Raw genomic sequence first — 20,962 nt, forward strand, 5'->3', positions numbered from 1 at the left:
CCATTCCGCAATAGGGGAGGGAGACCTGGTTGGAGCTTCGGGTAGCTGAAGGCCAGGGCCATCGAACCTGGTCCTCTTTTAGCACAGGGAATGAAATGGTGGAAAGGCAGATTTCGGCTCTATCCGTTATCTGGGGTCACCAGTAACTGGTGGGTAATATTTGGAAGGGGATCCAGGGAGATGTCGGGGACTGGCCCCTGCATCCCCAGATGAAGGTTATTGGGAATGATGGCTCTCAAGCACCAGGGCAGTCTTCCCTTGGAGGTCCCCACCTCTGATCCTTAGACGAGACATACTTGTGGAGACCCATTTCTCATTCTTATGTCCCCACATCTTAGAGGCCTGTTGATTTGGGAGTGTCCACACGCATTCCTGGGGTCTCAAGCTCAGGAGTCTCTTCGGATCCCCTAGTGATTATGTTTCTGACCCCTTCACTGAGAGGTCTATCTCTTTGTGGTCCCCCAGCTGGGGGGGCGTGCGTGCTAGGTGGCTACGTCTCTCCTAGCAGGGACCACATTTCAGGGCTCAGTGCAGGACTCAGAGGGCTGGGGCCTCACTTTCACGAAGTTCCAAGGTCCCCCGTGGGGGAAGGGGGTAGTCCCATCCCTGGGGTTGGTTGGTCAGGTTGAGGGCACAAGGCCAGGCTATTCAGTCCATACCCCGGTGCAGCTTCAGATGCCTGGAGAGGTTGCTTAGTGTGATGAAGCCCTTGCCGCAGATGTGGCAAGGGAAGGGCCGCTCGGTGCCATGCAGCAGCCGGTGGCGCTTGAGGTAGCACTCGTGGCGGAAGAACTTGCCGCACTCTAGGCATGGGAATGGCTTCTCACCGGTGTGCACCAGCACGTGCCGCTCCAGGTCTCTGGGCGAGCGGAACAGTTTCTCGCACTCAGAGCAGCCGAAGATCTTCTTGCCGCGGCCTGAGCCGGACGCGGGCTCCCCAGACGTGGGCTCCCGCCCCGGGGCCACTGCTGCCGCCTCCTCTCCGCCGCCTTCTCCGTGGCTGACCCTCCGGTGCTCCTCCAAGGCCGCCAGCGCCGCGTACAGCGCCCCGCAGTGGCCGCAGCCATATGTGGCTGGGCCCGAGTGCGCCTCCAGGTGACTGGCCAAGGCCGCCGCAGACGCAAAGAAGGTCCCACAGTCGCATTGGTACAGGGTTTCTTCCGAAGGCTCGGCAGCCGTGGCGGGAGCAGGGGCCTCCCCGCCGCCATCAGGGAGCAGCCCCCCCAACTCAGGCACGCCACCTCCCGCAGGGGCCAGGAGCAGCCCGCCGTCCCAAGCTGGCGGCGCATCGCCGGCCTCTGCTGCGCCACCTTCGCGCACCGTCTCAAGCCCGGCGCTGGCCCCTGGGGCCCACACCTGCGCGGGGGGCGCACCCGGGCCCTGCAGGTCGTGGGTCAGCTTGTGCCGCTCCAGCAGCGCGGGTGCGTTGAAGTCGCGCTCGCAGCGCGGGCACTTGAAGGGTTTCACGTCGGTGTGTGCGGCCCAGTGGGCTGCGAGCTCGCGGCCGTGATCGAAGCGCCGCGCACAGGCGCCGCAGGCAAACGGGGGCAAGGAGGCCGCGGCTGCGGCTGCAGCTTCTGCCAGGCCCCAGCTGCCGGCGCCCGGGCCCGCGCCCTCCAGGCCCTCTCCGCTGCTGGCCCCTGCACCCCCGCACACAGAACAGGGCCCTACGTTGCAGCAGACGGAACAGGGGGCGCTCAAGGCCGGCAGGCCCGGGCTGGGCTGCAATGGGGCAGGGAGCACACCGCGGTGCTGGCGCTTGAGGTGGCGGCCCAGGCTGGAGCGCGAGGAGAAGCGAAGCTCGCAGACCAGGCAGCAGTAGGGCTTCTCACCAGTGTGGACAACCTGGGAGCGGGAAGAAGAGCACAACCTCAGGCCGCAGGATCTATCCCGCGCATGGATTCTTGGGCTTCCACAGGGAGGCCGCCCAGCTCTTGACCGCAGCGCCTAAGTCCCACCCCTTTTCAACTTTCTCAAAACCTCTGCTTTGGGCCATGAGGGCCTAGTCCCTTCCACCTGAGAACCTTTACAGACGCTGTTCCCTCGAGCTGGGAAACTTCTTGGCTTTTTTACCCCCTTTGGTACTGGGGGTTGAACACAGGGGACTTCTACCTCTGAGCTGTCCCCGGCCCTTTTTAGATACAGTGTAAGAGCGCTGCCTGTGAGAGCCAGCCCCCTCCCCTTTTAATTGGTGAATTGTAATCATACATTGTGAGAGTACTGAGATGCAGGCTTCTGCTTAAAGGGTTAACGAAGCAACTCTGGCTCCTGAGAAGCAGCTTGGAATGCCAGGCTGGGAGGCAAGCACACTTCCTCTAATCAGTGAGCTATGAGTCTTGCCCAGTTGCCTTCAAGGTCGGAAGCAGCCCCGGCCCTCTCGCTGAAGGTCCTTCCCCACATAGACATCTCTCAGGAAACTTATTGGCATGATAAACTGCTTGAGAAGTGATGAGCAGTCACAGGAGTTTACTATTAAGTGTAAATCAAAAAGTTGGTTTTTTTGAGACTAGTCCTTTGGCTTTACTCTCACACAGCTATTGTTACTAGTTAATTCATCTAAAACCTGTATCCCCTAGAGCCAGCCCTCTTCTCCTTATAAAATTAAGATGTTGTTGGGATGTTAAGAGATACAATTAAGTTAGAGGAAACTTGCAAGCTCCTGCTTCTATAAAACTGCTTCTGTAGAACTGTTTGCTTATTCCATACCTGCTTTGTTATTAGAAAATGTTAGAAGAGTTGTTTCTTTTACGTTTAAAAGTAGAAAACTCAAAGCCTGCCTGTGTCGCTCCCTTATCTGGGCTCGCACCCGGTACAAGGGAGATAACATCCTAACATCCTGTCCCAAGCTTTCTTGAATCTGGACTCGCACCCGGTACAAAGGAGATAACCTCCTAACATCCACATCCTTTCCCAAGCTTTCTTGAATAGATATGAACCCCACGTGAATACCCCTTCTGCAACTATAAATGTAGAGCTTGAAATGTGGTCGGGGTCTCTTCTCTGAGGACTGGCCTGTGTGCTGGTTAAGGAGATTAGACCCTGGCATGCCAGTTTCTGCGGCGCTACAATAAACCCTGCCTGTGCTTTACAGCTTCTGGTGAGTTCTCTGTTGTCGGGGAAGGGGCGTCTCTCGACCTTAACAACAGGTCCTAAGTTATTAGGCTGGCCTTGAACCTGCCATCCTCCTGTCTCAGATTCCTAATTCCTGAGACTGCAGGAATGGGCCACTACCACTAGAGGCTAACTCTTATTCCTCTTCAACCATCCTACTTAGGGGTTGACTCCCTGGGACAGTGGTTAAGGACTAGGACTCTGGGCACTAGCAGGTCTGGGTTCAAATCCCAGGTCTAGGAGGCTGAGACAGAGGATCAGGCAGGTTGGAAGCCAGCCTCAGCTACTTAGTGAGGCTCTCTGCAACTTAGTGAGGCCTTTTTCCAAATAAAATATAAAATAGGTCTGGGAGTGTAGCCTGGAGGTAGAAAGTGCCTGGGTTCCATCCCTAGTAACACACACACACACACACACACACACACACACACACACACACACACACTCCCAGCTCTGGAGCTGGGCATGATGGCACATGCTTGTAATCCCAGTGAGACAGGAGGATCACAGGTTCAAAACAAGCCTTGGCAACTTAGAGAGGCTCTCAGCAACCTAGTGAGACCCTGTTTCCAAATAAAAATATTGGACTGGGGTATAGCTTGGTAGAATGCCTCTGGATTCAACCCTCAGCACCAAAACAAAAACAAAAACAAATCCCAGCTCTGTCTTCTACTCTATAGTACCTCAGGCAAGAGGTTTTGCTTTTTTTTTTTTTTTTTTTTTTTTTTTTTGTACTGAGGATTGAACCTAGGGGCATTCTACCTCCAGCCCCATTTTTTTTTTTAATTCTTTATTTTGAAAGAGGGTCTCACTAAGTTGTGGAGAGCCTCACAAGTTGTTGAGGCTGGCCATGAATCTGCAATCCTCCCATCTCAGCCTTCCAAGTACTGGGATTACAAGTATGTGCCACAATGCCCAACTGGTTTTGCATCTTTTAACCTCTGCTTTCCCCCTGTGCAATGGGCACAGTGAGATCAGCCAACTCACAGTGCTACTGTAGGACAGGGGAAATCCTCACAAAATAACTACTCAATACAGGAAAAATAAGATTACTGAGGAATCTTTCTGCATCCTTTAAACCAGCACATATTAGGAGGAAGTGATAATGAAGGGCTTTCATAATCACCTGATGTGGGAAGTAGCTTTTCAAGGTAAATGAAACTTGAACTTTCCAGAGCAGAGCTGTCCAATAGACCTTTGTGCAATGATGGACATCTCCTACACCCACACACTGTCCAATAAAGTAGCCATACCTGCTATTCAGCACCTGAACCATGGTGATACAATGAAAGAATTGAGATTTAGAATTTTTTTTTGTGTGTGTGGTACGGGGAATTGAACACAGGAGTAATACCCCCAGCATTTTTTTGCTGAGAATCTAAGTTGCTGAGGCTAATCTTGAACTTATGATCCTTCTGTACTTATGATCCTTCTCAAGTACTGGGATGACAGGTGCACATCACCAGTCCCGGCTGAGGTTTAGATTTAAAAAAAAAAAATTATTGCTGCATTGTAACTGTACATGATAGTGAGAGTTATGTGATACTTTTTTTGGTACTGGAGATTGAACCCAAGGGCATTCTACCTTCAAACTACAGCCCCCAGCCTTATTTTAATTTTTTTGTTTTGAAACAAGGTCTCACTAGGCTGCTCAAAGTCTAAGTTGCTAAGGCTGGTCTCAAATCTGTATTCTTCCTGTTTCAGCCTGCCAAATACTAGAATTACAGGTGTGTGCCACCGTGCCCAGAACTCCCCCTACCCAGGTATTTTATTTTATTTTTATTGTGGTACTGGGGATGGAACCCAGGGGCATTCTACCTCTGAGCTATACCCCAAGTCCTATTTTTTATTCTTTATTTTGAAACATAGTCTCACTGAGTTGCAAAGGGCCTCACTAAGTAGCTGAGGCTGTCTGCGAACCATGATCCTCAGAGCCTCCTCCGGTCTCAGGCTCCCAAATGCTGGGATTACAAGCATGCGCCACCACACCCAGCTTGCTTACTTCCTTGCTTCCTTCCTTCCTCCCTCCCTCCCTCTCTCTCTTTCTTTTTTGTGGTACTGAGGATGAACTCAGGGGCATTCTACCTCCAAACTATACCCTCTGCCCTATTTTATTTTGAAATAGGGTCTTGCTAGGTTGATGAGAGTCTCAGAACTTACTGAGGTTGTCCTTAAATCTGTGATCCTTCTGTCTCATCTTCCCAAGTACTGGGATTACAAGCATGTGCCACCAAGCCTGGCATATTTTTTATTTTGAAGCAGGGTCTCACTAAGCTGCTGAGGGTCTCAATAAATTTCCGAGTCTGGCTTCATAATTGTGATACTCCTGTCTCTACTGACATTCAACCTTAGAGCTTGAAAAAACAGAGTTTTGTTTTGTGGTACTGGAGATGGAACCCAGGGGCATTGTACCTCAGAGTGACACCCCCAGCCCTATTTTTTTTAGTCTTTTTCTTTTTTCGTGTTTTTTTTTTTTTTTTTTTTTTTTTTTTGCGGTACTGGGGATGAAACCCAAGGGCATCTCCCTCCAAGTTACACCCTCAGCCCTATTTTTTATTCTTTATTTGCAAATAGGGTCTCACTGAGTTGTAAAGGGCCTAAGTAGCTGAGGCTGTCCGCAAACCACAATCCTCCTGTCTCAGCCTCCCAGATGCTGGGATTACAAATGTGCGCCACCATGCCTGGCTCTTTTAATCTTTTTATTTTTAGGGTTTTTTGTTTTGTTTTGGTTTTGGTGGTACTGGGGTGGAACTCAGGGGCTTTTCTACCTCCGGGCTATACTCCCAGACCTATTTTATACTTCATTTGGAAACAGGGTCTCACTAAGTTGCTGAGAGCCTCACTAAGTAACTGAGGCTGGCTTCGAACCTGTGCGATCCTGTCTCAGCCTCCCAAGTGTTGGGATTACAAGCGTGCACCACCATGCCTGGCCTTACTTTTTCAAAAACAGAGTCTCACTGAGTTGTGAAGGGCCTCGCTAAGTCACTGAGGCTGTCCATGATCCATGATCCTCTGCTCTCTGTTTCCCAAATGCTGGGATTACAAGCATGTGTCACCACTCCTGGCCAGGAAGAGTATTTTTTTTTTTATTGTAGAGCCGATTGATTGTGTGTGTGTGTGTGTGTGTGTGTGTGTGTGTGTGTGTGTGTACTGCCCTTTGTAACTCAGTGAGACCCTGTTTCAAAATAAAGACTAAAAAGTAGGGTTGGGGGTGTGGTTCAGAGGTAGGATGCTCCTGGGTTCAATCCCTAATAATGCAAAAAATTTTTAAAAAGAAGGCTGGGCGTGGTAGCTTACACTTGTAATCCCAGCATTTAGGAGGCTGAGACAAGAGGATCGGTTTGTGGACAGCCTCAACTACTTAGTGAGGCCCTTTGCAACTCAGTGAGACCCTGTTTCAAAATAAAGAATAAAAAGTTGGGCTAGAGGTGTAGGTCAGAGGTAGAATACCCCTGAGTTCCACCCCCAGTACTACAAGAAAGAAAGAAAGAAAGAAAGAAAGAAAGAAAGAAAGAAAGAAAGGGAGAAAGAAAGAAAGGGAGAAAGAAAGAAAGAAAGAAAGAAAGAAAGAAAGAAAGAAAGAAAGAAGAAAAACAGGGTCTCACTAAGTTGCTGAAGCTGGCCCTGAACCTGGGGTCCTACTGGGATTATAGTGTGTGCCACCATGCCAAGCTAAGCCTATTGATTTGTAATGTCTGCCTGGAGGCCTTTGGAGAAGAGGAAAAAGGATTGTCAGTGGATGAGAGAGTTCTGTAATGTGGTTAGTAATGTCTGCCACGGACATGGGTCTGAAGACAGAGCCAGGAAAGCTGCCCATCTTCCATTCTGGCTCCAAACATGGCCATATCACTGCAGTACACCGTGGTACAGGGAAGTCTATTCTCTTTTTCAGTAAACTGATCGTCTCTCTGCAGGATACTTATTTATTTACTTATTTATTTATTTATTTTACTTATACTAGGGACTGAACCCAGGAGCATTCTACCTCTGAACTCTACTCCCAGCCTTTATTTTGAAACAGGGTCTTGTTAGGTTGCTGACTGTCTTGCTATGTTGCTAAGGCTAGCCTCAAACCTGCAAGCCTCTCATCTCAGTCTTCTTTTTTATTTATTTTTTATTTTATTTATTTTTTATTTATTTAAAAATTTTTTTGGTGGAACTGGGGTTCCTGGAAGCCCTTCTACCTCCGGGCTACACTCCCAGACCTATTTTATATTTTTGAAACAGGGTCTCTTACGCCAGCGCGGCTGGCTTCGAACCTGCGCGATCCTCCTGTCTCTGCCTCCCAAGCGCGGGGATTACAAGCGTGCGCCACCACGCCCGGCTCATCTCAGTCTTCTAAGTACTGGAATTACAAGGGTGTGCTATCATGCCTGGCTCTAACCTGCTTATTTCGTTAATAACTTTGTCACTAGACTGCTGGTGCTAGGAGGCGTTGAAAGGGGGATGCTGTATCTATTTTGCTACCCTGTTTTTCTTTTTCCCAAACAATCTAACACAGTACCTGCATACAGTAGGTACTCATTAAATGCTTCAGTTGGGTGATAACCTACTGATAAGTGGGGCTGAGGCCTCAGAGGGCTGTGAATGTCACATGGAGGCAAGGAACTCCTTGTCATCCGGCCTGAGGTGGAGGCCATATGGACCGATAGAGAGGAAGGGCCAGGTGTGGAAAGCCAACAACACAGGTCAAGTTTGACTTACCTTTGCAGCACGTCCGGCACACGGCCATGAAATCCCAACTCTACAAGGGCTGAGAAGCTGGAGGTGTGTCAGCCACTGCCCCCTCCCACCTCATCTCCTTCCACCGTCCCAAGCTGGCTCTGCTGCACCCATCTGTTCTCCCATCAGTCCTCGATCACACCAAGCTCCTTCCTACCTCAGGGTCTCGGCACACCTATCCTTCCTGCCTGGGACGCTCCTCCCGGGGCCTCCTCATCCTTCATGTCTGAGCTCAAGCACTGGCCTGCTCTGACCTTGCCGCCCTGTCTCAAGTAGCTCTTCCTCCTTTACTCCTACTCATCTGATTTTTTAAAATTATTATTTCCTTCCGAACACTTCTCCCTTTCTGAGACATTCTTGTCTGTGAAATGACTTTCTTGTTTATCATCTATTTGGCTACTGACAGCTTTCAAACAAATGTTAAGTTCTCTGAAGGCACAGACGTTATTGATTTTACCTTGGCAACCTCAGTGATGGGTTCAGAGAAAGCACCCAACATAATTGTGCAATAAAAGAATTACATGCATATGTGATAAAGTTATTTTTATTTTATTGTATTTGGTTCTGAGGATTAAACCTACTGGCATACTACCTCTGAGCTACACCTCCAGCCCTTTTTACTTGGAAACAGGGTCTTGCTAAATTGCTGAGGCTGTCCTTAAATCTGTGATCATCCTGTCTCAGCTTCCCAAGTATTAGGATTACAGTCTTGTGCCACCATGCCCAGCTGACAGCATTTTTTTTTTTTTTTAATTTGGAAATAGGGTCTTGCTAAGTTACTAGAAGCCTTGCCAAATTGCTGAGGCTCCCTTTGAACCTGTGATCTTCCTGTCTCAGCCTCCAAGTACTGGGATTACAGGCAAGCTATGTCCAACTTTAATTTTTTAATTAATTAATTTTTTGGTATACTAGTCTCACATCATAATTTAATAATTTAATTTTTAGTATGGAATTTAAGGGACTGAACTATACTTTCAGACTCTATTATTATTATTGCAGTGCTGGGGAACAAACCAGGGCCTTGTGCATGCTAGGCAAATGCTGTACTACTGAGCTACACCTCCAACAAATAAAGCTATTTTTTGGTGGGGGGAGGGTCTAGGGATGGAACCCAGGGGCATTCGACCTCCGAGCTACACCCCCTGCCCTATTTTTTATTCTTTAAATTGAAACCAGGTCTCACTGAGTTGCAGAGGCCTCACTAAGTAGCTGAGGCTGTCCGCGAACCGCGATCCTCCAGCCTCAGCCTCCCTAATGCTGGGATTACAAGCGTGTGCCATCACGCTGGGGTTGATAAAGCTATTTTTTTTTTCTTTTTTGCGGGTCTGGGGGTGGAACCCAAGGGGATTCGACCTCCGAGCGACACCTCCTGCCCTATTTGTTATTCTTTATTTTGAAACCGGGTCTCACAGAGTTGCAGAGGGCCTCACTAAGTAGCTGAGGCTGTCTGCGAACCGCGATCCTCTGGTCTCAGCCTCCCAAATGCTGGAATTACAAACGTGCGCCACTACGCCCGGCTGATAGCAAAGCTATTTTTAAACTACTGAAGAAAGGAAGCATAAACTCAGGGCTAGGGATGCTAGTGTTTGGGGTATCAGCACGGGATGAGAGGGAGGACATGTCAGTGCCACAACTTACCGTGCAAGATCTGGGTACGGGGTGGAGGGTGGTGACTAGAAAGAACTATGGCCTGCTTTGACTGCTCAGGGCGCTTTCGCCAGCAGGGAAGAAACTTTCTTTGGGCAGGAGGCAGCTCAGGGCTTCGGGCCAAGCTGCCTTTGGCCGAGTGGAGTGGACAAGCCGGCGAGGGCCTTCGGGACTCACCTGGTGATGCAGCAGGCCAGTGGAGTCGCGGAACCCCTTGGGGCAGGCGGAGCAGCGGTAAGGCCGCTCCCCGGTGTGCGACCGCAGATGGTTGGCTAGGTTGAAGCTGTGCTTGAAGCCCTTGCCACAGCGCGGACACGCGTGGGGCTTGAGTGCCGTGTGCCGAGCAAAGTGGCGCCGAAGGTCTGAGCGGTAGCGGAAGCTCTTGCCACATTCGCTGCAGTGAAATGGGACGCGGGGGGCGGCGGCAGGTGGTGCTGGTGCTGGCACGGGTGCTGGGGCAGGGGTGGGGGGCGCAGGCAGCAGGGCATCATCCATGGTGGCAGGCAGTGCAATGGTGGGTGGGGGCTCTTTCTACAGCGGGCAGGAGACATGGAAGCAGGTGAGGGGGTCACCTCCCGGTCAGCCCTCCTTTTCCTGGCTCCTGGGGCTCACAGAACCAACACCTGTGGGGGGGGGGGCCCTCCTACTTGTAAGCCCCGCCCACTACCCAAAGTCACGCCCACCATTCTTAAAGCTCCTCCCACTCTTATAAACCTTCCTCCCTCTTTTCCAGTCGACTTCTCCACTTCTTAACGACTTCCTAATCGCTTCTGCTGACTGTGTATTAAGCATCTCTGGATCCTAATCCCCTTCCACTCTAGCTTAGGTCCTGCGACATTTTTTTTTTTGGTAGTGGGGATGGAACCCAGGGGCATTCTAACTCCGAGCTATACCCCAGCCCTATATTAAATTGTTTATTTATTTACTTATTTATTTGTGGTACTGGGGTTCCTGTAAACACTTTTACCTCCGGGTTACACTCCCAGACCTATTTTTATACTTTTTTATTTGGAAATAGGGTCTCTTAAACCAGCAAGGCTGGCTTCAAACCTGCGCGATCCTCCTGTCTCCGCCTCCCAAGCGCGGGGATTACAAGCGAGGGCCACCACACCAGGCTAATTATTTTAAAACAAGGTCTCAGCCGAGAATGGTGGTACATGCTTGTAATCCCATTATTCGGGGAAACAGACAGGAGGATCTGGGTTCGTGGACAGTGTCAGCTACTTAGTGAGACCCTGTTTCCAAATAAAGAGTAAAAACTAGGGCTGGGGGTGTAGCTCATAGGTAGAATGCCCCTGGGTTCCATCCCAGGAACTGCAAAAAAACAAAAACAAAACAAAAAAACAAACAAACAAAAAAAACAAGGTCTCACATTTGCTGAGGCTAGTCGCAAACCTGTGATCCTCCTGTCTTAGCCTCCCGAGTACTGGGATTACTAAACCACCACACTTGGAGCATTCCTTAGTTTGAAACTGGGTCTAACTTGCTGAAGCTGTCTCCGCCTCCCAAGTACTGGGATTACAAGTGTGCATCACCACACTTGGCTCTTGATACTCCTTTCTGAATACCTGCACTGTCCCCTGAACATCTTATATTTCTTGCCCTGTCACTCTCTCTCCAAAAGCCTTTCTTTTTTTTTTTTTTTTTTTGGTGGTACTGGGGTTCCTGGAAGCCCTTCTACCTCGGGGCTACACTCCCAGACCTATTTTTACATTTTCATTTTGGAAACAGGGTCTCCTAAGCCAGCGCGCGGCTGGCTTCGAACCTGCGCGATCCTCCTTTCTCCGCCTCCCAAGCGCGGGGATTACAAGCGTGCACCACCACGCCCGGCTTTTTTTTTTCTTTTTGAAGGGGAGTAAAAGGTTTATTGGAAGCAACAGGGAATAAGGAAAGATGGCTGAACACCCCAAAGGGGCTGTCGGAACTCTTGGGGTCCAGCAGCTGCCTTCAGGACAATACTTGAGAGTAGCCCAAGCCGAACTGCCTTCAGTTGCAGGCTGCTTTCTTCCAGAGTCCACGCGATCTGCCAGAAGGGAATAGGAAAAAGTGGCCAAACACCCCAAAGGGGCTGTCGGGGCTCTGGTGTCCAGTAGCTGCCTTTAGGTCACTACCCGAGAGTTGCCCGAGCCAAGTGCCGTCGGTTGCAAACTACTTTCTCCCAGAGTCCACGCAATCTGCCAGAAAAGAGGTGCAGGTCACCCCTAGGGGCCCTGGTCAGCCTTGCTGTCCAGCAGAGGCCTTCAGGTCACTACCCAAGAGTAGCCTGAGCCACGTGCCCTCAGTTGCACTCTGCCTTCTCTCAGGGCTAACACGACCTGCAAGAGAAAGAACAGCTCCCCAAAAGGGGAGGGGGTCCTGAGAGGGAAAAACCCCCCCAAAGCCTAACTTCTACTTCTTTGAAGACAACTACCTACTGAAGATGACTACTTGGGACAAAGATTGAGAGACTAGAACTAGTCCTGCAACCTCAGAGAAAAGCAGTCCAAAGTCTCCTCAAAGTGGGAATACTTCAGCGGGCGTGGTGACGCACACTTGTAATCCCAGCATTCAGGAGGCTGAGACTGGAGGATCGCAGTTTGCGGACAGGTAGACAGCCTCAGCTACTTAGTGAGGCCCTCTGCAACTCAATGAGACCTGGTTTCAAAATAAAAAAATATAGCCGCGTGGTTGGCGCGCTTGTAATCCCCGTGCTTGGGAGGCGGAGACAGGAGGATCACGCAGGTTCAAAGCCAGCTGTGCTGGCTTAAGAGACCCTGTCTCCAAATAAAAATATAAAAATAGGTCTGGGAGTTTAGCCTGGAGGTAGAAGGGCTTCCAGGAACCCCAGTACCACCAAAAAATAAATAAAAAATAAAAAATAAAAAAATTGTGGTACTAAAAGCTGGGAGTGGTGGCGCATGCTTGTAATCCCCGTGCTTAGGAAACTGAGACAGGGGGATCACGCAGGTTCGAAGCTAGCCTTAGCTGGCTTACTGGACACCAGAGCCCCTGTTTCCAAATAAAATATTAAAAATAGGTCTGGGAGTATAGCCCAGAGGTAGAAGGCCCCTGGGTTCCATCCCCAGTACCACCAAAAGACAAAAAAAGTGTGGTACTAAAGCCGGGCGTGGTGGCACACACTTGTAATCCCTGCACTTGGGAGGCTGCGACAGGAGGATCACACGGGTTCGAAGCCAGCCTCAGCTACTTAGTGAGGCTCTCAGTAACTTCGTGAGACCCTGTTCCCATATATATATGTCTGGGAGTATAACCCAGAGGTAGAAAGCCCCTGGGTTCCACCCCCAGTACCACCAAAAAAAAAAAATTAAATTAAATTTTAAAAATATTGTGGTACTAAACCAGGCATGGTGGTGCATGCTTGTAATCTCAGCATTTGGGAGGCTGAGACAGGAGGATAGTGGTTCACAGATAGCTTCAGCTACTTAGGCCCTTTGCAACTCAGTGAGACCCTGTTTCAAAATAAAGAATATAAAATAGGGCTGGGGGTGTAGCTTGGAGGTAGAATGCCTCTGGGTTCCACTCCCAGTAACACACAAAAAAGAATTGTGGTACTGTGTGCTAAGTTCTTATGTAAGCCAGCACACCACAGAGATGCAACAAGGGAACTGTTTAGATTACTACTATCCTTTAAGTTCCTAGTTTCCTCTTTCAGTCCCACATGCTTTCCACATTATCCAACTTTTCTAAGCTTGTCACTCTACTAAGATCTGCACTTACTTTTCAAGTAAGCCCTACCTTTCCAAGACCACTTCACTCCAGTAATGTCACTTTCTCTACCCTTTCTTACTCGCTAGTAAACCCCTTCCATACCCTCCAAAGTCCTTTCCCCTTCATTATAGACTCGAGAAACAGGGCGTGGTGGTGTATACCTGTAATTCCAGGATTTAGGAGGCTGAGACAGGAGGATTGAAAGTTCTAGGCCAGCCTCAGCAACTTAGAGAGGTTCCTAAGCGAGACCTTGTTTCCAAATGAAGTAGTTCTGGGGTGTAGCTTGGAGGTAGAATGCCTCCAAATAAATAGACTTGACAGCTCCACTGAAACACTCCTAATTACACATCTGAACCTAGTCCCTCTGTACCTACCCACTTTCTCTAAGCCACAGGCCAAATCTCACCCCTTCAGCTTCCTTCCACCCTTCAACTAGGCCCCGCCCACTACCCTCTTTAGTCCCCGCCCATCTACAAATCCCACCCTTTGATTAAACCCCTCCCACTTCCACCCAGAGCCCCGCTCCTCCCAACGAGCCCCGCCCACTTCTGTTCGATGCCCCACCCCAATCAGACGCCTCCATTTCCCCGGCTCCGCCCCCACCGGCACTAAGCCCCGCCCCTCCTGCACCCCGCAGGCCGCGGAGCTGGCCCCCCCAAGCTCAGTGAGCTCGGAGACCCAGGCCCCAGAGCCGGCCGTTTGTGCCCCTCCCCCTGACCCTGGAAGGTGCGGCTTCGGGCACCCAGGGCGGGGACAGGTCTGCGGGCCCGGACCCGGCGAGTCCACCTCGCTTGTACGGGTCCGAGGTCCTGGAGGCCTGGTTCGGCCCCGGGAGACCGTGGGAGTTAGTCGGCTTTCCTCTTTAATTACTTACACCTCCCTCTGGGCGCCGACATTTTGGGCAGCGGGGGCAGCGTCACTTCCACCCGGGGGGCCCCTCGACTTCCGCCTCGACTCCCTTCCCCCTCGTAACCCCCCTTTCTACCGCCCTCTTGGCTCCCCCTTTCCACCCTACCCCGCCCTTCTCCCTCTTTCCCAGCCCTAGAGGTTAGAGAAGCCAGATGGTGCCATCTTGGGTGAGGGCAAGCGAGGGGCGGGGCTGAGGTTCAGCCTCAGCGCCATACAGAGTAAGGGCAACGAGGTCGGCTCGTGGCTCCCTGCGGTCCATGTCGACGCTAGCCCGTGCTAACGTAGATGAGGGCAGATACTATTCCCTTTTCCAGCCCCGCACTCCTCCTGGTAGAATGTCGAGGTGTGTCCGGAAAGAAGAGAGAAACCGAAGTGTTCCAACTGCATTACAGATATTAAAACAAACAGGCACCATCTCCTCCACTTAGCTCTCCGTGGGGCTTCGAAGCTATCAGGCGCCATATTAGTTACGGGCACTGAGCAGCCATTTCCCGATTCTCATCTATTCGGAAGCTCTCTTTGATTGGGTCACCCAGTTGGGTGCTTTGTGTGATGAAAGGCATTTCGAAGTGGTCGAAGACGTGGTGGCAGATTATTTCCCACTGCGGGCAAACGAGGAAACTGGTGCGCAGGCGCGTTGGCCTGCTCGGCAAGACCGGGCCTTAGGACCCAGAGAGGCCCCTTTGTTCCCCGCGGGCGCGGGCGCGGGCGGCTGGGGGAGGGACCGCCGGCTTCGGGTCCCAGGGGCGGGGCCGGCCCGCGCGCCGCCGCCCCCGCCCCGCCGCCGCCGAGGGGCAGGGCCCCCTCGCCCCCGCCCCTTCCCACGCGCCGGCCCGTCGCCCCCCGCGCGCGCGCACACTTGCGAGCCCAGGCGGCATGCAAATGAGGTACCCGGGAGGCGGGGGTCCGGGCGGGGGGAGGGGGAGGGGCGCCCGGGCGCGCGCCCGGGGCGCGCACCAGCACCTGCTCCCGCGCTCGCTCCTGCGCGCGCCGACCTCGCGCCCCGCGGAGCCGCCGGGATCGCGCGCGCAGACCCCCTCCTGGAGGCCCGCGGCCCCCGCGCCGCTCATTGGATGCCGCCCCCGCAGGGCCCGCCCCGCGCGCGGGCACGTTCCCGCGGGGAGTGAGTGTGGGGGAGGGTCGAGGGACCAGGCTCCCCCCTCCCCCGCCTTCCAGTTCCCGGTCCAGGTTTCCCCACCGGAGTCAGCCATATGGACCTGGAAGGGTTGCTTCTGTCTGGACCTCAGGCTGTGTGCCCATTAAAAGGGGGAGCAGGGCGCGGGGGAGCTCAGTGGTAGAGCGTTGCCAAGCATGCTGAAGGTCCTGGGTTCCATTCCCAGCACCGTCGAAAGCCAGTCTACCAGGGTACCGGGGACACCTGCAGTACCCTCTTCTAGCAGTGCTGTGCCACATCCTCCAGTTGCGCACTGTTCCCATGCTCCCAGGACGAGTGGGGCAGGGAAGGTAATGGTTGGTAGTAGTGGCTGTAGTTATAAAGTGCTTACTGTGTACTTCCAGGTTTTAGGGGCAGTTTAGAGCCCCTTTCTTATTCTGATTAACTCCCCCCACAATCCAAGTATATCCCTTTTACAGAGGAGGAAACTGGCCCAGAGAAGTGTGACATGCTAATTTTTGGCAGAGCTGAATCCAAACCCAGTATTGAGAGACCTCAGGATGGCCCCTGGCTCCTTGGGTCCATTTCTACTCATTACCTGGGTCCTTTGGGATCTGCAGAGGGACCCCGGGTGGCTAGCTAGGCTTTCCTATGTCTGTGTCCCTGTTTTCAAAGTGGGAATGACATACCCTCATTTGAGGGCTTAGTATGAGCCTTAGCTACCCATGGTGCTAATGATGACACTTGTTTCCTGAGCACAGTTTTATGTGTATTATCCTCATGGCACATCTGGGTGAGTAGGTTGAGAAAGACTTAATTGAACTCAGAGAAGTAAACACCTTGCCCAGGGCCACACAGAGAGGAAGTGACAAACTCGGGATCTGAACTCAGGATGCCTGACTACAGAATCCAGATTTAGCAACATGGATAGATTTTCTCATGCACAGACCAGGGTCCAGCTTCACCAAGGACTCCCCTCTTCCAGTCCTCAACCCTTTCCCCACTTCTTCATTCAGAACTGTGCCCAGAACATTTCTGAAGCCAGGCATGGTGGTACATTCCTGTAATTCCAGTACGTGGGAGGCTGAGACAGTAGGATTTCAGGTTCAAGCCCAGCCTCAGCAAGTTATGGAGACCCTTTTTTCCTTTATTTTGTCTCATGTTGACCTTGAACTCCTAGATGGAGAGGAAGGGTTAGGGGACCATGGGGATTTGTGGGTATCAGAGCAGTGCCTGTTTACTAACCCATACAAAACCATTTATCTTACCAGCGTGGCTATAATTGTCCATCTGGGTGAACATCAACCGTACTAGTGTCAAGGGACTTAGAGGGATGGGTGAGATATTGGGGTGCATAGGGGGTGCTTGAGGCCCTACCGCACTGACGCTGCCCCTCTCTCCTCTTAGCCGGCTCCAGTGCCCAGACCCAAGCCCCTCACTGCTCAATGGACACCCCCAGCCCAGACCCGTTGCCTTCGCCTTTGCCTGGGGAGGAAGAGAAACCTCTGGCCTTACTTCCTCCTCCTGTTCCCCGGGGCCGCCGAGGCCGACCTCCTGGGGGAGCCTCCTCAAATCGGACGATCAAGGCCTCTCTTCCCCGCAAGCGGGGCCGCCCGCCCAAGTCGGGGCAAGAGCCCCCGCAGGCGCAGGGGCTGACAGCGCCTGTGGGCAGCGGGGGCGGCAGCGATCTGCTGTTGATTGATGATCAGGGTGTGCCCTACACAGTGTCGGAAGGGTTGGTGGCTGGTGGGCCCCAGGGCTCTGCCCCCAGGAGAGCCCCGCATTTCTGTCCGGTGTGCCTGCGAGCCTTCCCCTACCTCTCCGATCTGGAGCGCCATAGCATCTCGCACTCGGAGCTGAAGCCGCACGAGTGCAAGGATTGCGGCAAGACCTTCAAGCGGTCCAGCCACCTCCGGCGGCACTGCAACATCCATGCCGGCCTCCGGCCCTTCCGGTGCCCTCTGTGCCCACGCCGCTTCCGCGAGGCGGGCGAGCTGGCGCACCACCACCGCGTCCACTCCGGCGAGCGCCCGTACCAGTGCGCGGTGTGCCGGCTGCGCTTCACCGAGGCCAATACGCTCCGGCGCCATTCCAAACGCAAGCACCCGGAGACCGTGGGGGTGCCCCTGTGTCCCCCGGACCCAAGGCCTGAGCCGCCGTGGGACGACGAGGGCATCCCGGCCACAGCTGGTGCGCACGAGGAGGGTTCCAAAGGGAAGGAGCCCGCCTGACCCTCATCCCAGGCTGTTACTGCTGGGCCTGGGCAAGGAGGCACGGGCACCTTCGCCTTTGGTGGTCTTCCCATCGTGGGAGGGGGTTGAGGGTGGGGACTCAAGCTTCTGGGTCCTGCAGCCTCCAGGCACCTTCTCACGGACTAGCAGGCCCTTGGAGGCAGGGGCCATGGAAATAAATCCCTGCCTACTGGCTTCCTGTGTGTGTTCCGTGATGGTGCCTCTTCTCCCTTCTAGTGTTCTTTGGCTACACTGCCTAATGGGAGTGCGTGGGATTCCAGAAACCCCATGCCTCATTAATGCGATGCCAAAAGACAGGGGAGAAGTCTTTGCCCCCTCTCCCTTCTTCACCAAACACCAAATTAAGACTAGTAAATAGCCAGTCTAAGTAAAACATTCAACTCTTAATTTCTACGTGACTGTAGGTTAGCCCTCCCCATCTTAGCCAAATTATTAGAAATTCTGCAGCCCACACTTTTGCCCCGCCTCCTCAGACCCACAATTTGGAAGGAAAAACTCAGGTAAGGATGTCTTGCATATGCGAAACTCTGGGTTTGGATACCAGCACCAACAAATGAGGGGGGAAATCACCGAGTTTAAGGTGAGCAGAACTGATCGTTTCGTTAGAATTTAGTGAATTGTGTTTGGTTTCGGGTTTTTTTGGTACTAGGGATGAAACCCAGGGGCATTCTACCTCCGAGCTACACTCCCCAGCCTGATTTTTTATTCTTTATTTTGAAACATGGTCTAGCTGAGTTGCAAAGGGCCTCACTAAGTAGCTGAGGCTGTCCTCGAACCTCGATCCTCTGGTCTCAGGCTCCCAAGTACTGGGATTACAAGCGTGCACCACCACACCCGGCTGAGAATTGTGTTTTGAAATAAAAAACAAAAGCTTGGTGGCACAGGCTTGTAATCCCAGTACTTGGGAGCCTGAGTCAGGATTGCCAGTTTGCAGCCAGTCTCAGCTACTTAGTGAGGTTCTCCGCAACTTAGTGAGCCCCTGTCTCAGAATAAAGAATAAAAAATAGGGCTGGGGGTGTAGTTCGGAGGTAAAATGCTTCTGGGTACTATCCCTAGTACCACAAAAAAAAAAAAAAAAAAAAAAAAAAAAATCCCCGTTGATCTCAAGGCCCCACCTCTCAGGTTTCTATTCTGTAGGTGTGGGGCAGGGAACCGATGCTGACTGTTGTGAGTCGCCATTTTCAGAGCACCACTGATTTAAGGGTATGCTTTAGAGGTTCGAGGCAGAACTCTAGCATACAAGTTAGAAGAGACCTGCAGCTTAAATGCTATGGGGGTGGAGGCAGGCCTAAACCTAAGGGGTGGGTACAGTTTAAGTGGAACCGAGAGGCGGGGGCTTACAGGGGACGAGGTTAAAGGCAGAGCTTGGGAAAGGAATTCTAAAGGCTTGAAGAGTGAGAAGAGAAACTCGGTGGAAGTGGAGCAAATGAGGGGGCGCATTTCGGGGGCGGAGCCATAAATGATTACTTGGGTGGGCGTGGCTAGCAGCCAGGGGCGGGGCTCAGGCGCGAGTCCGGCGCTTAGGGCGTGCCTTAACCGGATGTCCGGAGCCTGTGGGCGGTGCCCTAAGAAGAAGCGGGTGCTGGGAGCCCAGCTCGCCGCCCCTAGACAATACGCAGGCGCAGTTGCCGCTCCCCCGCCGCCGCCGCCGCCGCCTCTCTCCATTCTCCACGCCGGCGCCTCGGGAACGGGCGCTGCTTCCGCTTCCGGGCGGGCGGCGCGGGGCTGTGGGGGGGGCGGCACTTCCGGTCGGGCCCTCGGGTCTCCCCGGAGCGGCGGCGGTGCCTCCTCCGCCTCCTCGGCTTTCCCCCGGCGGAGACCCCGGCGCCGGTGAGTGACGGGCGTGCGGCCCCGGGTCCGGGGACGGGGGACTCCATCCTGGCCTGCCGCGGTCCCCAGGACCCCCCCAAGAGCGTCAGTGCTTCTCCGCCGGGCCCTAGCCGGGGCCCCCCACCACTGCTCCCTCGTAAGACCACTCCAGGTATCTCCTGCATGAAAGCTCCCAGGTGGGGCGGCTGCCAAGGCGGCCTCATTTGTTAGGATCCCCTCAACTGCCAGGGCCCCCCCACTAATGCTTTCTTATAGGATCTTTTCCACCTAGCCCCCCGTCATTGCTTCCTCCAGAACAGGCTCCCGACGCCGTCAGCATTGCTCCCTCTTGTAGGGCAGCTGCTTAGGAACCCTCGATTGGTACTCTTAAAAGATTGCCACTAGGGAGTGTTGCATTAGTGCTTTGCGACAGAACTGCCCCCCACTATGTCCATGCACACGCAGTCCACCCCCGGCGACCCTTTTGTTGGTGTGAAAAGGCCTTCTATTCAGGTCAGTGCCAGGAATGCATTTTCCCCCTTCTGCAGCCCCCTCAGTAATTCTACTCAAGAATACCCCTTTCAAACACACCCCTCGATGGAACAGCTCCCTCTAGCGTTCTTCTTTAATACCCACATCCTCTCTCCCTCCCCCTTCAGGCAGAAATACTGGCCTGCTTAGGGCCAGTCTCTCATAAAATATTGCCTCGCCCCCCACCTTGTCCTCAGCATGGCCGCCTCTGCCTTTAGTATTTCTGCCCCAGAACAGTCCAGGCAGTGAGGCTGTCACTGTCAAACTGTTTCCTTCTCCTGGCATTACCAGCTCCTGTCCTCACCTACAGCCACCTATATCCAGGATCATAATGTAGCCCTGGATTTCCTAGAGACGATCCCCTGGCTCCAGTAGGGTACACTCTCCTCTTTTTTGTAAGCATTTATTCTTCATCCAATGAACATTCAATGTCTAGGTCCAGCAACATACAGTTGTGAAGAAGAAAGATGCCCACAATGTTTTGTCTTACAGGGTTTTATGGTCTAGTTGGGGAGGCAGATCAGAAATAGGTAAATAAATAAATGGTGTAATACTGTTCTGTGGGTTCTCTGAGAGTTTGGTGAGCTATTCAGAGGAAAAACCTGAAAGATGAGAGGTAATTTAGCTACGCAGAAATCTGGGTAACTGTGGTCATGGTGAGTAGAAGAGCCCCCGGGGAGGAGGTGAGGATGGAGCAGAACTGAAGGGGAGAATGAGAGGAAGGAAGGCTGGATCTCAAAGAGCCTTGGGATGGGGGAGAGGATGTATGCTTGTACTTCCAGCCCTTGAGAAGCTGAAACAGAAGAATCGCAGATTTGAAGCTGACCTCAGCAATTTAGTCTCTCAGAAATTTAGTGAGACCCCACTTCCAAATAAAAAAATAAATAAATTAGGATTGGGAGTGTAGCTTGGAGGTAGAATGCCCTGGATTCCATCCTTAATAATACACACATACACACACACACACACACACACACACACACACACACACGCAGACCTTTGGATGTTATTTGGCCTTTGTCAACTCTACCAAGCCCAGAGGTTCTTCATTCATTTGTTCATTCATAAACACTTGTTTGACAACTTTTTTTTTTTTATCAGTTCCTGCTTCACACTCGGGGATGCTATAAAGAATAAAACAGAGCCGGGCGTGGTGGTGCAC

At 52.4% G+C, this 20,962-nt stretch overlaps 2 protein-coding genes across 2 annotated transcripts; one reads left to right on the forward strand and one right to left on the reverse strand.

Moving 5' to 3' along the window:
• Window positions 1–648: 648 nt before the first annotated feature.
• Window positions 649–14,139, reverse strand: FIZ1 (FLT3 interacting zinc finger 1; the record flags this gene model as incomplete). The annotated part of the gene is made up of 3 exons (XM_080702378.1): window positions 14,060–14,139; window positions 9,655–10,008; window positions 649–1,845 (listed from the first exon to the last, which is right to left on the reverse strand). Exons 2-3 carry the CDS (start codon window positions 9,970–9,972, stop codon window positions 649–651), a joined length of 1,515 nt encoding a protein of 504 aa, XP_080558504.1. The 5' UTR covers window positions 9,973–10,008; window positions 14,060–14,139.
• A 2,481-nt stretch (window positions 14,140–16,620) lies between these two features.
• ZNF524 (zinc finger protein 524) lies at window positions 16,621–17,439 on the forward strand (the record flags this gene model as incomplete). The annotated part of the gene is made up of 1 exon (XM_080704534.1): window positions 16,621–17,439. The coding sequence occupies exon 1, from the start codon at window positions 16,654–16,656 to the stop codon at window positions 17,437–17,439; it is 786 nt and encodes a 261-aa protein (XP_080560660.1). The 5' UTR covers window positions 16,621–16,653.
• Window positions 17,440–20,962: the final 3,523 nt, after the last annotated feature.

The sequence above is a fragment of the Muscardinus avellanarius genome, assembly GCF_963383645.1.
Source record: "Muscardinus avellanarius genome assembly, chromosome: 10".
NCBI lineage: Eukaryota > Metazoa > Chordata > Mammalia > Rodentia > Gliridae > Muscardinus > Muscardinus avellanarius.